This window comes from Solea solea, chromosome 10 (assembly GCF_958295425.1).
Source record: "Solea solea chromosome 10, fSolSol10.1, whole genome shotgun sequence".
Lineage (NCBI taxonomy): Eukaryota > Metazoa > Chordata > Actinopteri > Pleuronectiformes > Soleidae > Solea > Solea solea.
This window is the reverse complement of record NC_081143.1, coordinates 7,700,667-7,717,327: the sequence shown is the minus strand read 5'-3', so window position 1 is coordinate 7,717,327 and position 16,661 is coordinate 7,700,667. Positions and strand designations below refer to the sequence as shown.

General features: G+C 38.9%; 1 protein-coding gene across 1 annotated transcript; it reads left to right on the top strand.

The window, feature by feature from the left end:
• Positions 1-3,606: 3,606 nt before the first annotated feature.
• iqce (IQ motif containing E) lies at positions 3,607-16,397 on the top strand. Its single transcript, XM_058639857.1, has 21 exons — positions 3,607-4,031; positions 4,928-4,978; positions 5,090-5,135; positions 5,225-5,374; positions 7,045-7,146; positions 7,275-7,345; positions 7,981-8,094; positions 8,176-8,226; positions 8,315-8,385; positions 8,466-8,538; positions 9,071-9,111; positions 9,520-9,671; positions 10,059-10,114; positions 10,202-10,431; positions 10,571-10,678; positions 11,522-11,780; positions 11,908-11,994; positions 12,362-12,492; positions 12,590-12,675; positions 13,930-14,031; positions 14,691-16,397. The coding sequence occupies exons 1-21, from the start codon at positions 3,960-3,962 to the stop codon at positions 14,813-14,815; spliced, it is 2,178 nt and encodes a 725-aa protein (XP_058495840.1). The 5' UTR covers positions 3,607-3,959; the 3' UTR covers positions 14,816-16,397.
• The last annotated feature ends 264 nt before the right edge of the window (positions 16,398-16,661 follow it).

Here is a 16,661-nt window from a genome sequence, read left to right as displayed (position 1 = left end):
TACCCAATAATGAGAATAAAGAGTTCTTATGGAGTTTTTCCCACATAGACCATTTGTTACATTGCATGAGCAAAATATGTGAGTATGTTTTACATATTTTGCTTTCAAACTGCTTTAAGATAAAAAAATAAGATATTTTCAAATGTATAAGTTTTACTGATAAAATGGTCAATTAATCACATTCGGTTTGTAAGCAAATGCCATGTTGTGTTCAGAGTCTCTTGCTTGGCATTTATTATCATTAGTGACGTTTATTTCTTGCTGCCTATGTGAAATGTTGCAAGTTATTACCACAATATGTCACCCAGTAGTTCTGTAAGAAGCAGTTACATTTATAAATAAATAAATAATGTGAGCAGTGGATGATTTATTGCTTTGAAACCTGGCTGATCTTCTTCATGCTGGATACAACTCAGCTCAGACCTCATTGCCCCCATCTGGACATTCTGAGAACAACAGCAGAGGACACACATCCAGATGTTAAACAGACAGAGTCAGCTGAGTTCATTCATTCATTCATTCATTCATTGTCTCCTTCTTTTTCTTCCACATCAAGGTCACATCGGCCACTGGAGCCAAGCCCAGCTGACACAGGGCAGAAGCAAGGTGAGGTCCACCCTAGACAGGTCACCAGTCCCTCAGAGGGATTTGGTTAAGGTGTGAACTTAACCTCTGTCAGGCAACAGTGTTAGCCACTATTCCACCATGTGGCCTCAGCTGAGTTCAAGAACATAAATTGACTCTATGTGTGCAGCACATTCATTTCAACATTTTGTTCCACAGACGTTATAAGTGCTTCATTGTCTAATCACACCATCAGCTCCATCTACCTTCTCTATGTGAACACAGAGAAACTTTTCTTTTCTTTCTTTTCTTATCCAGTATTATGTTCAATTATTACATTGATTGGATTTCCTATAACATCAATTTAAAGAGTTTTGTATTCTGGGGAAACTGCCTCTGTTACATTTAAATCAAAGCAAACAAAACCAATGCAGAGAATAAAATAAAGAAAGACACATCAGTGTTTTTTATCTATATGTATGCGATCAAGATGGATTTTGTCCTAAAAAGTGAGACGAGTAAGTAGATGCTGGTTAAGGTTCAGTGAGTTTATTTGCCTTGAAGTAAAATGTGCTGGTCTGTGGCTAGTCTGCAGGGGTCCAGCAGCTGTGTAAACAATGTTAATGAGAAGATGATACAATAACAAGAGGTCAGTCTTTTGCACGGAAGAGGGAGAGGGTTTTCTGTTCACCTGTACATTTACATTTCAGCATTTAGCAGACGCTGGACCATCTGTAGTGGTTTCACAGCACAGGTCAGAAGGCCTGTTAGCAGGGCGTTGCAGTAGTCAAGGTGCGAGATGACCAAAGCCTGTACTAGGAGCTGGGTAACCTGTTGAGTTAGGTACGCTCTGATTTTTCTTATACTGAATAGTGCAAAGCGACATGACCGGGCGACATGAAGGTCAACTGGTCATCGATCATGACACCCAAGGTTCTTGCTATCTTGGAAGGGGAGAGATAGGGATTCGATAGTCATACGTAGTAGTAAAAATAACCACATTTATTCAGCAATGCAGAGCTCAGGTGCATCTTAGGCTGTGGGTGTCAGCATGCATACAGTCTGTGAAATATACATTTTTGTGTGTTGTGTGACTAATTGGAATGTCCAGCAAGAAGAAGAAGAAGAAGAAGAAGAAGAGAAAAATGTCTCTTCTGCTACATATTTTGAAATAAAAAAGCATGTCTTTCTTCATCCTGTTAAAAATGCGTCCCACCAATCAGCATTCTTCAACACACAGCCCCGCCCCTCAAAGGTACTTCTTTTAGGTCATTTTTCCACAGGTAATTTCAGTGGAAACACGCCATGGTTTTTCAATGAGAAACGTTCCAGTCTGCAGCTAACTTTGTTGCACAGCCCAGTTTTTCTTAGCACTGTTGCAGTATTTTACAAATCAGATGTTGCATTTCCTATTTATTTCACTTTTTGCAAAAATATAAGACAAGAAATGGAGCAGAAATATGTATTGAAACACTTCAGTTTAGAATAAAAAAAGGTTTTCCTTTCTAAATTGTCATGCCCCTTTCATGGTAACCCCATAACTACCCCCTGTGACCCCTGAACTTCCTGGGAAGAACTATTCTCTTTGTCATCACTTTGGCAATAATTCAGTAACTGTATATGTACATCACAATAGAGTTTTCCCCAATAAAGGTTCAATAATATGTATCAATATAATGTTTTATTCACATCATTGTCATTATATGTTTCCCCTCAGACTTGTGCTAGTTTTCTACAATTAATTGGTTTCTTCAGCCTTCACTCAGGAGCAAACATTTATTTTACAGTATACACAGAATTAGTTATTTTTTTCAAATCAGTTTAAATATGAAATATTTTATGACGGGTCTCCCATGTTGATTTGTTGTGGTCAAGTGGGATTAGTCTCAGATGTCTTTCTTTAACTCCTCTGCTTCTTGCCTCCTTCTCTCGTGCCATTGGAGGAAAGTAGTTGACTCCACGTCTCCACCAATGGCAATCACGAGGAAACCCGTGTTTGCCCCACCTGCCCGTCTGAGTGGCGGACAGGTGAAAAAAAAGGAAAAGGTATGAACATGTAGCCATGGGCTGTGGTTCAGTTACAAACTCTGTCAAGGAAAACAAGGCTACAAAGTACAACCGGCTTAAACCTTCAAAATAAAAGTCTTTAGATATTGTGTAACATATATATAAAAAATAAAATAAACAGGTGTGTATGGATAAAGACTGTCCTGTGCTTCCACAAAATCAACACTAAGATAACTCTTGAGATTGTGCCTTATTTTCTTTTTTGATACCGGTGAGTTGTTGGTACTTCTTTGTTTCTCCGATATGATATTAAGTTGTACAGATGTTGACAACAGGAATTGGCAGAGCCACTATCTGACCTCATGAGTCACACAGGTGACTTGTTGGGCGATGTATTTGGGTGATACCAAGTTCTGATTAGCCAATCGAGTGCATGACCTAGGGTCAGTGAACTTCTAGTCTGGTCAGGAAGGGGCCGATCAAGTGAAAAAAGTCCAGCAGTTCAGAAAAAATTAACTGTTTCCTGTGACTCTCATATGGAGGATAAAGCTGTAGAAGATGGATGAAAGGATGGATGGACTTGGTTAGGATGGGATGATATTGCACACCATTTCAAAGTGAAAGTTTTCGATACACATATTTATGGTGCAAAAATAATCTGTAAACAACAAAACAGACAGAAATAAAACAGAATCAAAAACATTAAATCAAAATAACATTACATTACATTACATTACATGTCATTTAGCAGACGCTTTTATCCAAAGCGACTTACAATAAGTGCATTTAAACATTAGGGTACAAATAAGAGCTAGAAGTAAGTAAGAGCTTCAAGTAAACATGTAGACAATTTGTAATTAAAAACACTAGACAACCTTAATCAAATTGTGAATTTAATAATGCGATTAATATAACCATTTGTGTTTTGTTGTTGATAATTTAGTGAAAAATAAGTAGTTTTATTTTGAAAGACTACACATGGTGTTTCTGGTTCCGCTCTGACTTTTTCCAGCTAGCTTAACGTAGCTTGTTGAGAGCAGCTGCCTGGTTGCTAGACGACTCATATCTCCAACACTGATGTGAAAACAGCAACGCTGCGTGGAAACAGGACAACGTTTGTGCGGATTTCGGGACGTTACGACGTTTGTCACTGACACCAGCCGCGTAAAGAGGAAGAGTCGCAGTTTAGTGGACGAACATTTCGCGTTGTAGCATAGCCAGCGTCTCTTTTGTTGCCCCATGTTTTTACTACTGCTAGCAGCAGCAAGAGGGGGGGGACATAAAGTGAGCTGCCTGTCCCTGATTTAGATTAAAAAATGAGAGGTTACACACGGAGAAAGTCAAGGACAAGTTTTCCGACTTAATGTGACGTTTGTTTTGCTGCAGTAATGTTGAGTGCAGCTGCTAAATTGTCTCTGGAGGCGAGTGATGTTCAAACAGATGAGGACTGTGAGGAGCTGGTGAGTCTCACTTTCTGCTCTGTTTTCAAACGAAGTATGATGATTTAACTTATTATAATTTATATTTTCAACGTGTGTTGATATTAATATGTTATATTAAGAAGTTGAATAACTGTGAGACATTGATACGAAGTTTATAGACACTGAGTGTGCGTCACCTGTGACACGTATAACACACACATATGAATACCAACAGGTCAACGAACAAACTGATGTAGTTATTACAGCAAATAAGACAAAAAGAAAAACACACAAACTCAAAATAAGGCAAAATAAACCAATAACTGTAATAATATTAATAATTATTATCAATCACCATCATAAAACATGTAAATAAAATGTCAAAATAACACCTTCAATTAATAAAAAAAGGCTAAATTTTTCATACTTTGTTGGACCAAATAATTGATTACACTACTCTGGGCTGACCCAGGCCTTTATGGGGCCCTAAGCAAAATCTGATACGCCCCCCCCCCCCCCCACCTCATAGTCAACTGTACTTGACTATTGTTGATAAAAATGTAACCCTATACATTTTTCATTAATTAAAATTGTGTAATTTACTCCAAACCAGGATCAAATTTGTTTTTATTTCTAACATTAGAGGGCAGTAAAATCACAAAAGTGGCTATTCTAATTCTATTCTAATTCTATTTCAAAAGCGTGGTCATATTGAAGTTGAATTGAAAAATAACAAAATACAAGAAGCTGAATTTGCTGTAAACACATGAACCAGTTTAATGGATTCTGTTTTTACAAGTTGGAATAGGGGTTATAGGTTTAATTAAGTCTGGTAAATTTAACACATTTAATCGAATTGAACAAATTTAATTGCAAATATGTTTTAATATGATTTATCCTTTCCTCCCCCCCTCTCTTCTGTCTGTCCTGTCTAGGTCGAGGACCGCTTTTCTTTCTCGGCTGATGTTTCAGAAAAGGTAACACAAGTCAAACATTCCTGTATAACAATGTCTCTACATGTTTTGTTAGTGCTTTTATGTTCCTTCCAGTGCACAGAGTGTTTCTCTTACCGCTGGTTTGTTTTTGCTCTCCAACAGAGAACACGGAGGAAAAGATCCTCGGTGAAGCCTCCACCTTCTCCAAGTAAGACCTGCTCAGCTGCTCTGTGGGGAGGTTTTGCTGACACTGTAACAAGTTCTGTGATTGTTAATGTACAGTTGGTGTACATTCAGGGTCTCCATACCTCTCCAGCCTGATTGTGAACCCCAGAAGAGCAGCAGTGGCTGCCTGGAGACTACCGAGGGCATCCCTGGGGGACAATGGAGGTGAAGCTACTGGGGAGGTTGGCTCAGCTCGTCTCTCATCCCTCAGCAACGGCCATGGTGGGTAACATAGAAACACAGCTTTAGCCCTTTGAGGAGTGGCTGATGAGCCTCACGTGGAAAGAGAAATTTTATGCTCGTACTGTTTGTTCAGCTGATTGTTCACTTGTTTGCTGACATTTTAGGTGATCCTCTTGGATTTCAGTATGACAGTCAGTACGTTTACATTCATGGTTTAATCAAGCGAAGGCCACAGTCTGACTAAGACAAACAATCAAGACAACTTGCTGAGTTGGAGTATACATGCGGAGGAGTCTGTCTCGCTTCGTAGGTGGCGCTGTATCTCTCTATAAGTTAGTGTGTATTGAATCAGTTTCCTGTTGACCTTTACAAACAGCAAGCGGCGAGATTGGACGGTGAGATGGATGGTGCCTGTAGTTCTGTATGTTTCGTACCTGCTGTACATGTTTATTGGGATACAAATTAGATGGAGCATGGCTCTTGTGGTTGCTGTGTTTCCGGCAACAGTAATGCAGTTCATGCACTGTCTCCTCCTACTTTGGGTCAAAATCTGAGGAGGAATTTTTGATGCTTGCGGAGAACGCCAAGTCCGACTCCTGTCTGACTAAGCGTATACATGCAGGAGTAATCAGACTATGTATCGCATTATCCAGGTTTGTTCCAGTCCAATTAAGATTAGCTTGATTTTAGTCAGACTAACGTGTTTACGTGACAATAAGAAAAACTAATTATTGTCTTGGTCTGACTAAAATCTGACATTTAGTGACACCAACATGTCATCTCTTTATTTACTTATTAAACACACAGTATGTAATTTCTGCTGATGTCAGGAAGCAGCTTGTGATTATGGAAGTTTATGTTCTGTATTTTTGATTAGGTTTTATTTCCTTTACTCCACATTACTAAAATAAATGTCTAATATTTAATCATTTCACGTCACATATACAAAAGCAGGTACATGAAAATTACCTGCTTTTGTGTTGCAACATCATGAAGTTGGCTCCACATAGCTGATGTCAAGGCTGAAAACCACAGCCATGTTGGATCAACCACACAATCATCTTTTCTACTGGTTGAGACTTTGATGTCGCTGATCATATTTCTCTTGAGTCAAACACAGCGTAAAGCCATGCTTCAGCTTTTCTTAACTGTAGGAAGCAAATGTTTGATTTCCCCCCTCTGGTGCAGAGATTGGAAGTGAACAGAAGGTGAAGGTTCCCCACTGCTACATTCACAAATTACACAAATCACAAATACTAATATATTACCAAACCATTCATCGTTTCTTTTCTTGTCAGGCATTGGGTGGAGGACAGATTAAGTATGCTGGAAAACAAATGAAAAAGCTTAGTAAAGTTACATTATTCTTATTAGTCGTTTGATCAATTGTTATAAAGAAAGAACATAGATATTTAGCTTGCAGATACAGTGTTAATCACACTGTGTTGGAGAGTATTTGTCCCATGAAGGACGATTGTTTTCAGCAGCTCATCATCTGTGTCAAACATACACCTACAATAGAGAGGAATAACAAACACAACACACCAGAAAAATTCTAAACATGTGTGTGTATGGGCAAGTTATTGGTATTATTAAACATGTGTAATTGTCTGTTATTTTAAAAGCAGTTTGAAAGGCACACATGCAGTAAAGAAATTGTACAGATGCACAAAAAAGATCTTGAGATCCTTCTGTCTCTCTGTTTTCAGATCTGTCGCAAACGCTGAGATCAGTGTGTGATGTCACTCCAGAGCTTCTCAAACAGACCATGAGTGTGAGAAAACACAAACATCTCAACTCTGCATCCAATGGTGAGAGAAAGTGTTGGTGTGACAGTGACGGTGGAGAATATAAAGGAACAGAGCAGTCTGTTGTTTCATTTACTGCAGTTTGACTTTGTTATTCAGGTACAGTAATGTGACCGTCTTGTGTGTTGCAGGCTTCACCTTGGCCACAGGCGACCACAGAGAGAAAGAGGACATGTATGATGAGATAATTCGCCTCAAGAAGGTAAAGTTGATGTTGCCTAATCAGAAAAATGTGACGTTGATTGAAGAAATCATGCATCAGGATGATTTTTCTACTGTCAGAGAGTTGTGTTCCACCATAGCTCTGGTCTGCTGAGATGCCCTTGGTTCAGCTTACTTACTTTATTTACCTGCAGAATTGTTTATAATAACAATATAAGCTATAGTTTATACTTTTTAAGGATTATTTTATTGATTCAAATATTTGTCTGTATAGAAAAAAATATTCAACTTATTCTGGAAAGGCTGTTTGATTATAGAATGTCTAAAGAAGGAACTTTACTGAGCTAACTGACCTGATCTGTTTGGTAAGATTATTCCAGAGTCTTGGGAACACATAGCAAACCTAATATTAATTAAGGAGACAGTCCAAGAAGAGATTTAAAATCAATTCAACAGGACACTTGAAGCCAGTGTTAAGAGGCAAAAACAGAAGCGATGTGATCATGTTGTCGCTCAGTTCTAGTGATTAGCCTGGCAGCTGTGTTTTATGGTCAGTTAGACAGATGACATTAAGATTCTTGTGTGTGTATTTCAATTTCCATATTCTTTACAAAATAAAATATTGACTGTTTCCTTTCATATTGTGAGATTTATCTCTTGTATTATTCTCAACAGAGTCTCCAGGCGCAGAAATCTGACAATCAGCAAATGAGGGTGAAACTGCGCCGTCTAGAGGAAGATAATGCAAAAAGAGAGAAACAGATCGAGGAACTGTTGGATCCCACTAAAGTATGGTTTAATTAAATTGTTTCTAATTCTTATCACAGAAACCTTAAAACTTCAGAAACTGAGAATGATATTTCTCTTTAGTGTTCCGAGTACACTCGTAGTTTGGTGGATAAGAAAAAGGAAGGGAGCGTGGTAAGTATGTCCAGTCTGTTTTTTTAAAAATACCAGATTTTTTTTAAAGGATACACACAAAACATGTAAATTGATTCTGTCTGTCCAGGTTCTCAATGGCCTGAAGCAGAGAATCCTGAAGTTGGAGCAGCAGTGTAGAGAGAAAGAAAATGCCCTGAGGTAAACATTTCTGCTCATCTATACATCAGTCCTTATTGGTCCATTTATGAAGCATTTATGAATTTCCTCTTCTTCTCCAGCAAACTGCAAAGTGATCTGAGGACCACCAGCCTGGAGGAACTGAAGATCACAGTAGAGACCTACTTTGAGGAGGTAACATAAACACATATAGAACTAGAGAAAGTTTGTAGAGAGCGAGATCTCTGCCAAGGCCTCTCAGTTTCCCACAGTGTCAATAAAACAAATGCTGATTCCAATTCTTTGTCTGGATCCCCTTCAAAAATCCAATCATTTGTTCTTTGGGTCAAGACCTACACCCCCACAAAATACCATTAAAATCAAGCCTTAACTTTTTGAGATGCTGCTCACGGTGAGACAAAAAAAACAGAGAAACTGAAAAACAAGGCCAGAAACATAACCTCCTTTTTGGAAGTCTGCTTCTCATTATTTTCTCAACATGAATGTTACAGCTTACATATTTTCTTAAACAGAAAACAATAAACAACTGCTAAAGAATGACAGAAAGAAACTTGCTTTAAAGCAGTATTTATTTGAAGGAAATGTTCCTTCACTGCTATGGTTTTGTTTTCACAACCGCTGATATCATCACATTTACCTTGGTCTCGGTGTGTGAGCTCAGCTGTGGGAATATAATAGTCTCACCTAATGTGCCTCCCTTTTTCAGATCCAGAGACTGAAGATGCTTCTAGAAGCTGCAGAGAAAAGGTATATGTGGTGAGCGAGGGCACTAAGATCATGCTGAAGTATCATTTGTGTTTTTGTGAGTGGACGATTCCCGGCCCCCTTAGGAAACCTTTATTTGTGTCGATATGAAAGGGTAAAAGTGGGCCATTTGACATGGGTAAGATGATGAATTACTATATAGTCACTTGCAGATAATTACTATTAATGGCAAATAGGTGAAATAGGTTTTGACTTGTATACAAATATACTAAAAAATCTCAGTGTCTTTAAATAAATGTACATTTATCATCTAAAATTTGTCATTTTTAGATGTTTTTAATCATTTTCTTTAACCCACATTAACATTTGAGAAGGTAGCGTGGTGAGACAGATGTATTTTAAAACATAAAATCGTGAAATGTCCCTCCCTCTGTCTCTTTCTGGCTGCAGTAGCCGAGCAGAGAGCAAATGCTCCCAGAGGCAGCAGAGAGCTTTAAACTCCACGGTTCATCGTCTGTCAGAGAACCTGAAGCAGCTTCAACAGGAGAACGCAGCACTCCGCGAGGAACTCAACACAGACAGCCCAGCTGGAGGAATCAAAGGTCTGTTCTTACACATCAAACCTCCACAACCCTCCAGACTGAAGAAGTCACTTATTCTCTTTATTAGTTTCTAGTTTTAATTTTGCGTTACCTCTTTTAAATGCAACAAACTTTTACTCCGTTCTCATCAGCTCTGGTGTTTTGTTTCCTTCCATTTTCTGCTGATGAAAATTGAATTAATTGTAAAGCTAAAGTAATTTGGCAAATCATTTATTGGGTGTTGGATACAACACAATTGTACTTTTGGCCTTAAGTAATTATAATAGTTGAAGTTATTCTTTTGCTGGTAAAAGTCTGATAAATAAATCTAACATGTGCCTAAAATATCAAAGTCAGTTTTGTAGACACAACAAGAAATCTGAGGACTTGTGTGATTGTGTTGCCTAGGTTACAGGGAGTGGAGTAAACAGAGACTATTGCGAAGGTTGTTGGAAGTAGAGAAGGTGAGATGAAACTGTAGTTATTCATGTAAACACTCGGCTTCAATGAGATTGCACACACTTCACTGACGGACTCTTCTCTCCTATCAGAGGCGGGAAGATGGCAGAAGACCCACCCAATCAGCAAAGAGTAGCAGCCTATTGGATCAGGAGGTCCAGGTTACACCCACTGATATTCTGGGGTTTGCCATAGCAACAGAGGCAGTGGTCTCCGTGGGAACAGTCACTGAAGAAGAGGAGGAGGTCTCAGAGTTGAGAGAATGTCTCAGCCATTTGGAGAAGGAGAGGTTGGAGCTGCGAGAAACACTGACGAGTAAAGAGTGAGTAAGCATCAGCCTGGTCTTAGCAAGCAGATAAATGTCAATGAATGGACAAAACATACCAGTGGTAGAAAAGTGTTTACCATCAGCAGCAGTGGCTAACAAATGAAAGCTACTGATTTGTGTTTGCATTTTTCAGTGATGAACTGAGACGATTGAGGACAGAAAGGGATGAACTGGAGAAAGAAACAGAAAGATGGAGGGAAGAGCAAACTAATGAACGGGACAAAGAGAGAGAGCAGCATACGTATGTTTCACAGTCTAAATTTAACAAGCTCCTGTATGTGCTTATGGTCAAGGTCATTCTCATATTCATGATCTTTCAATGCTTTGTGGCCCGATTTTATCAAATCCTTTTGACATGTTCCCAAAAATAATATCTGGACACCTACTTATTGCAAATGTTGGTTAATTATATAACATCAAGGCAATAAAAGTTAATGACTAAAAGAGGTGTAGTGGTTATATTGTCAATATAAAAGTAATTGTTGTAGGTAATTGTTGCTTACATATTTCTTTGCACTCTTGCTTTTTTATACAGTATAAGTCATGTCAGCTGTTAAACCTAAACAATCGTGTTAATGCTCGATAACACTAATTAGCTAGTTACAAGATAAATATGGTTAAACCATAGTTTGTTCTCGCTAACAAAGATGGCTGACATTAGAGCTACCCAAAAGAAGCCAAGCCAAATAATATTTTTTCCAAGATGGCATCTGTTACGCTGATATATAATCAAGGATTCACTTTTCTGATGAGTTAGGTTTTTATCAGTTATTTGATGTTATACATGAAAAGCTGAGACTTTATTTACAATCTATAGTTATTACAGTGAGGGTTACCTCATTGTTAACAAGTTACATGTTCTTCCTATCATGCTGCAGTTGCCCCAAATCAAATTTCATCACATTTATAGATGACATAAATGCTTCCCTAACCCTACATTTTTTATTTACCCCAAAATGGATGTCATAGGATTATAGAACCACAGTTCACTCATCGCTAACGGACATCTGCTGATTATGCTACTTTCCTTATCTTCATCATCATGTACTGTTTATGTGTGTGTGTGTGTGTGTGTTTCTTACAGGCAGGAGCTGGAGCAGTTGTTGGAAAGGATCCGAACACTGGAGGATGACAAAATCAAACCTGCACAAGCTGAGCTTTTTTCTCTCTCTGCCACAACGACGGCGAACCACGAGGACAGTCAGGGCAGATCAGGTCTGAGGGAGGGAGACGAGTCAGACACTCCAGGTAGAGAGGAGGAAGGGGAAAGAAATGAAGACTTTAAAGAAAGAGAGAAAGCGGCAAGGATCATCCAGTCCAACTGGAGGGAGCACAGAAATAGGGTACGTGGCACACTGGAGTTAGGAGAAAGAGGTTATCTGTTTGTGTGAGAGATATTACATAAAGTATGTCCAGACACTGTGTCCCAGATTCCTCTTTTGTCTCCAACTCTTTGCTTTCTATCTGTAGGACATTGTGATGTTGCAGTCAGCAATAAGAGGCCATCTCCTCAGAGAGTCACAGCTCATGGACTTGCTGAGAGACACTCAGAACAAGGTTTCTCACACGCACACGCACACGCACACACACACACACACGCACACACACACACACACACACAGGCACTTCCACAAAGTCACTGTGTCACAGCAGAGCAGAGAAATTCTGTTGAACGCAGATATGTAGAGAAATTAAGAGATAGATGGACATACTGTATTGGTATCAGCATCACTGATATATATTAGGACATACAGAGAATAGGGCATCACATATTGAATATGTACATAGTGTGAGAGGGCCTTGTACAGAAAATGTGCTCAAATAAGTCAGACGTGCATAGGTCAGTATCTCTTCTCATTTTCTCTTGTCTCTCACACACTGAACCTCCCTCCTCTCTAATGCCCATGCTCTGTCTCCTGCTCAGGCCGCAGCAGTGACAACAAACCAAGAGAGTGCCCCTTCGCCTGTATGTGCAGAGGTTGATGTGGCTGCCCTGATGATGATACAGTCAGCGTTCAGGGGACACCTGGCTCGCTGTAGTCTTGCAATAAAGAGGTGACTTGTTTTCACAGAACAGCAAACATATTAATTTGTTCACTATTGCAGAACATAATGCAGTATTGTGTGTGTGTGTGTGTTTTTCCTGCATCAGCTCTGGGTTCCCCGCGCCTTCACCAATGGGAAACATGTTGCCTGCACTGGTACCAAGAAAAGCTCATTCAATACCCAACAAAACCAGTAAGGATCACACATACACACACAACACACATACTGTCTATAGGCGCTTTTCCACTACACAGTCCCGGCATGCCTTGCCTTGGCACCTTGGAACTTAGAACCTTGCTAGAGCAGGTACTAAAAAAAAGTACCAGCTACAAGAAAGTATCGCTAATGAAAAAAAACAAAAAAAAAAACATGCCAAATCGCGCCATGCCCAGATGAGCCTTGCCGGGACTGTGTAGTGGAAAAGCGCCATATGCCTCCATCCCACTCTCAGTAGCACAATATCTCAGGAACACTATAAGAAAAATGTTTATGTAAAAATACAGGGAATTAAAAACTGCCCAGATTAAAAGGATACCAATAAATACTTAAAAATACATGAAATAAGTTCAACAGATCAATAAATAGTATTGTGTATTGTGTGTATATGTGTGTATTGGTGTATCGCTCATAACCCTTGGCACTGCATTGAGTAACGTGGCAGCAGTATCGGTTCGTCTTCCTGGGAAGTTGCACATAAAGTTGTCCTGATGGCATTAGTGTAAATTCACTGCCAAGTATATAGTCATAAGTAATTGTACTTTTGGCCTTTTTGACGACACGTTGCTCCCAGATCGAATTCAAATCATTTATTTTAGTCCTGATGACTTTTAGAATGTGATTTAGGCTGTTTCTGTCCTTTACTGTCAGACTGATAAACCAGATAAATAGAATTTAACTAAAATAAATGGAGACCTAAGAATACACACACATAATGATATATAAACAAACATTAACAAAACATTGTACCTCACACTACCACTCAAATCAATCATCAGTGGGTTTTTTTTTATTATGTGCAATTTTTGTGTTGTAAATGTAACAAAAATGATGAGGACGCTCAGCCGTTACCACGCGTGACCCCTAACAATCGAAAGTTTCCTGCTGAACAGTCCTGTCCGGAGCTTCAGTCTGACTTCATTTACCCATCCAAAATTTATTGCACCCCCCGGACTCACTAGTTGAGCACATAGAGCATTGTCAGCATTTTTTTTTTCTTCTCCTTGTGTTTATAGACTCTCATTTAATGTGCTGTGGGATTCACAGAGAGATATTTTGGACCACACCATCTTCGCTTGTCCCCTGAATAAACTTCTTGTCCTCTTACTGTTATAGTTTTGTTCCATTTTGGTTAACCATGTATGTTTACAGGTTGTAAAGAAGCTGTGGTGTTGCCATGATGTATGGAGGTCCAGATTATCTGTATATCATTTATATTTTGCTGTCAAGATGCTGCAAGGTCCCTTTTTAACGAAGAAACAAAGCAGGGTGACGAATATGAGCCATGGCCTGTCTCTGGCACTCACACCTCCAGGGTGACACCCACAACTGGTAAGACATACTGTAGGCATACTTTGCACACCGGACGCAATGCGAATATACGGGGCGAGAGTGCAGATAATTTGGATGCAAATTACGATGCACCCTCCCATGCACATCAAGCATGATGCATAGAAACAAATAATAAACTCATTTATCACAGTCTTGAAGCTGGATTTACACACACACACACACACACACACACACACACACACACACACACACACACACACACACACACACACACACCTTCCCACTGAAGCTTCATCACCAACCCCCTCCACACGTCTTGTAATCGCTTTACAGTTTTTTTCTTGTTTATTAAAAGAAACTTAACTTTGTTAACTTTTTGGACTGTACATCAACAACAACAACACTGGATTTGTGTGAAAATCGCATTCGCATTCTGCGCATTCAGATGTTATATGTGAAATATTTCAAACGTGCAAATAATTAGCATAAAACGCGCCTGGTGTGCAAAGGCCTTTACCCTTAAAAGCCCATAAAATCACTGGCTTATTGCTGAAGGGGAAATATGCTAAAATTGACACAAGTATTCATGTAGAAATGTGCATATTGTAAACTGCAAACGTAAACATTCTGTTGACTGTGCCCGCTGGACTTAAATGAAAAGATGCTCCAGGTTAATTAAGCATGTGTGTGTCCTGCAGAGCAAACAGAGCTCCATCGCCCAGCTGAGTCTGGAGGAACCGCTGCAGTCGACTCTGATGATTCCGATGACATCATCGTGTCTCCATCACGGCCTCTGAGAAGCAGAGAAGTCTTGATCTTGTAGACCTCCTGACTTTTGTGTGTGTGTGTGTGTGAGTGTGTGAGAGAGAGAGAGAGAGTTACATGTAGAATTACTTCTCTCATGGCCATGTTTTTGTCCAGGTTCTTCCTGACCTGAATAATGATAGCTGGGATATTATATTATTCAGGATAAATACGGACAAATATACAATATTTGTCCTCTGTAAGAGCTTCTCAAAGTAATAAACTGAAATCTGGGAAGTCAGGCACATGCTCTTTTCATAATACAAATAACGGCACATCAACACCTCACTTTGATCATGCACTTATTTAGGAATCCACATGATGATGCGCCCAGGGCTGCAACGAATGATTATTTTTATTTTCATCTGTCGATTTGTTTGGTCCGTACAATGTCAGAAAATATTGAAAAATGTTGATCTGTGTTTCCCAAACCTGGAAACGATGAATGTACTGTTTTGTCCACAAACCAAAATGATTCAGTTTTAGTGATTTATTTGTTAATGTAGCAAAAAAACAGAAAATATTGACTTTTGAAAAATCACACAAAAATCAGATTTTTTTTTTGAAAAACACTCGAATAATAGTTGCCAGTCGAGAGTCACAGCTGCATGATCACATATGGCGTAAAAAGCACTGGTATGAACAGGAAATGAACATCCACATCTTCAGTGAGGTTTTGAATACTCACACAAAAACACTACTGCACTAATATGATACTGATAAAAGTTTGGTCGGTCAAAACTATAAGGCTTCTTTTTGTTGCTTTGGCAGAGGTATGTGCTCTGCTGAATGCCATTCTAGGTTTGATCCATTAATATTGTTTATCATTCGAGCCAAATATTCTCAGTGGCTGTACAATTCTGCCAAAGTGCCTACTGTATATGTACTGTATGTTCAAATCAAGATGAATTTTCTTTCAGCCTGACAGTCACAGTCACTCTCTCTCGACATGCTGGATCCGTACCATGTAAATGTCCTTACAATAATGATGCGTAATAAATGATGGCTGATTCCAATGTATGATTGAAAGATGATTGTCAACCAATGCACTCTTGAGCCAAACTGTGAATAAATTATAGATCTGCTGCAATAGTAAGCATAGACACAGTCAGTACAGTGAGAGACACATGGTGTGTGGAACAGGAAGAGGTGCAGTTTCCACTTGATTTATGTAACTTAATTTTCTGAGACACTCAATAAAAGGCTTTTTTTGTAATAAAACCTCTTGTGATGTGATGTTGTGAGTGATGTGAGTCCTTGAGCTTAACTTTTAAATGTTCTTAACATACAAATATATACGTTAAAGGTAGGGTTGGGGATCCTGGAAAAACTGTTTTCAAGCAAACTACATTTTGATTTCAAAAGTCCAAGCCCCTCTCTTCATACTTCCCTATGAAACCACGCCTCCACAGCACAGGAACGCGCAATGTTTATTCACGAAGGGCGTTGGTTTCACACGGATTCACAAACTGCGCAGCATCGGTAACTTTATGGTGATGCTAACTTTTTTGGATACTTGTTCAAATGACAACATGATTCTGGAAAACAACAAATACTCTCAAAAAATGTTTTTAGCTTTTGTATGTGTATTTCTTTTCAAATGTGGCATTTTTGTTTGGTTTTGTAAGGTTTTCTCAATTTTTTTTATGCTTTGTAAAAATGTTTTCTTTGATTTTTGTGTCGTCTCAATTGCATTTGTGCTACATTTTTTCTTAAAAATGTGATTTGAACTGTATGTCTTCAAAATGTCTTTCGGGTTGTATTTTTTGTGTTGTCTCAATTGCATTTTTGTTGTGTTTGGGCTGCATTTTTTGATGTTTTATGTTTTAATTTTTGGTTTTTGTGTTGTTGTAAAATTATGTTTT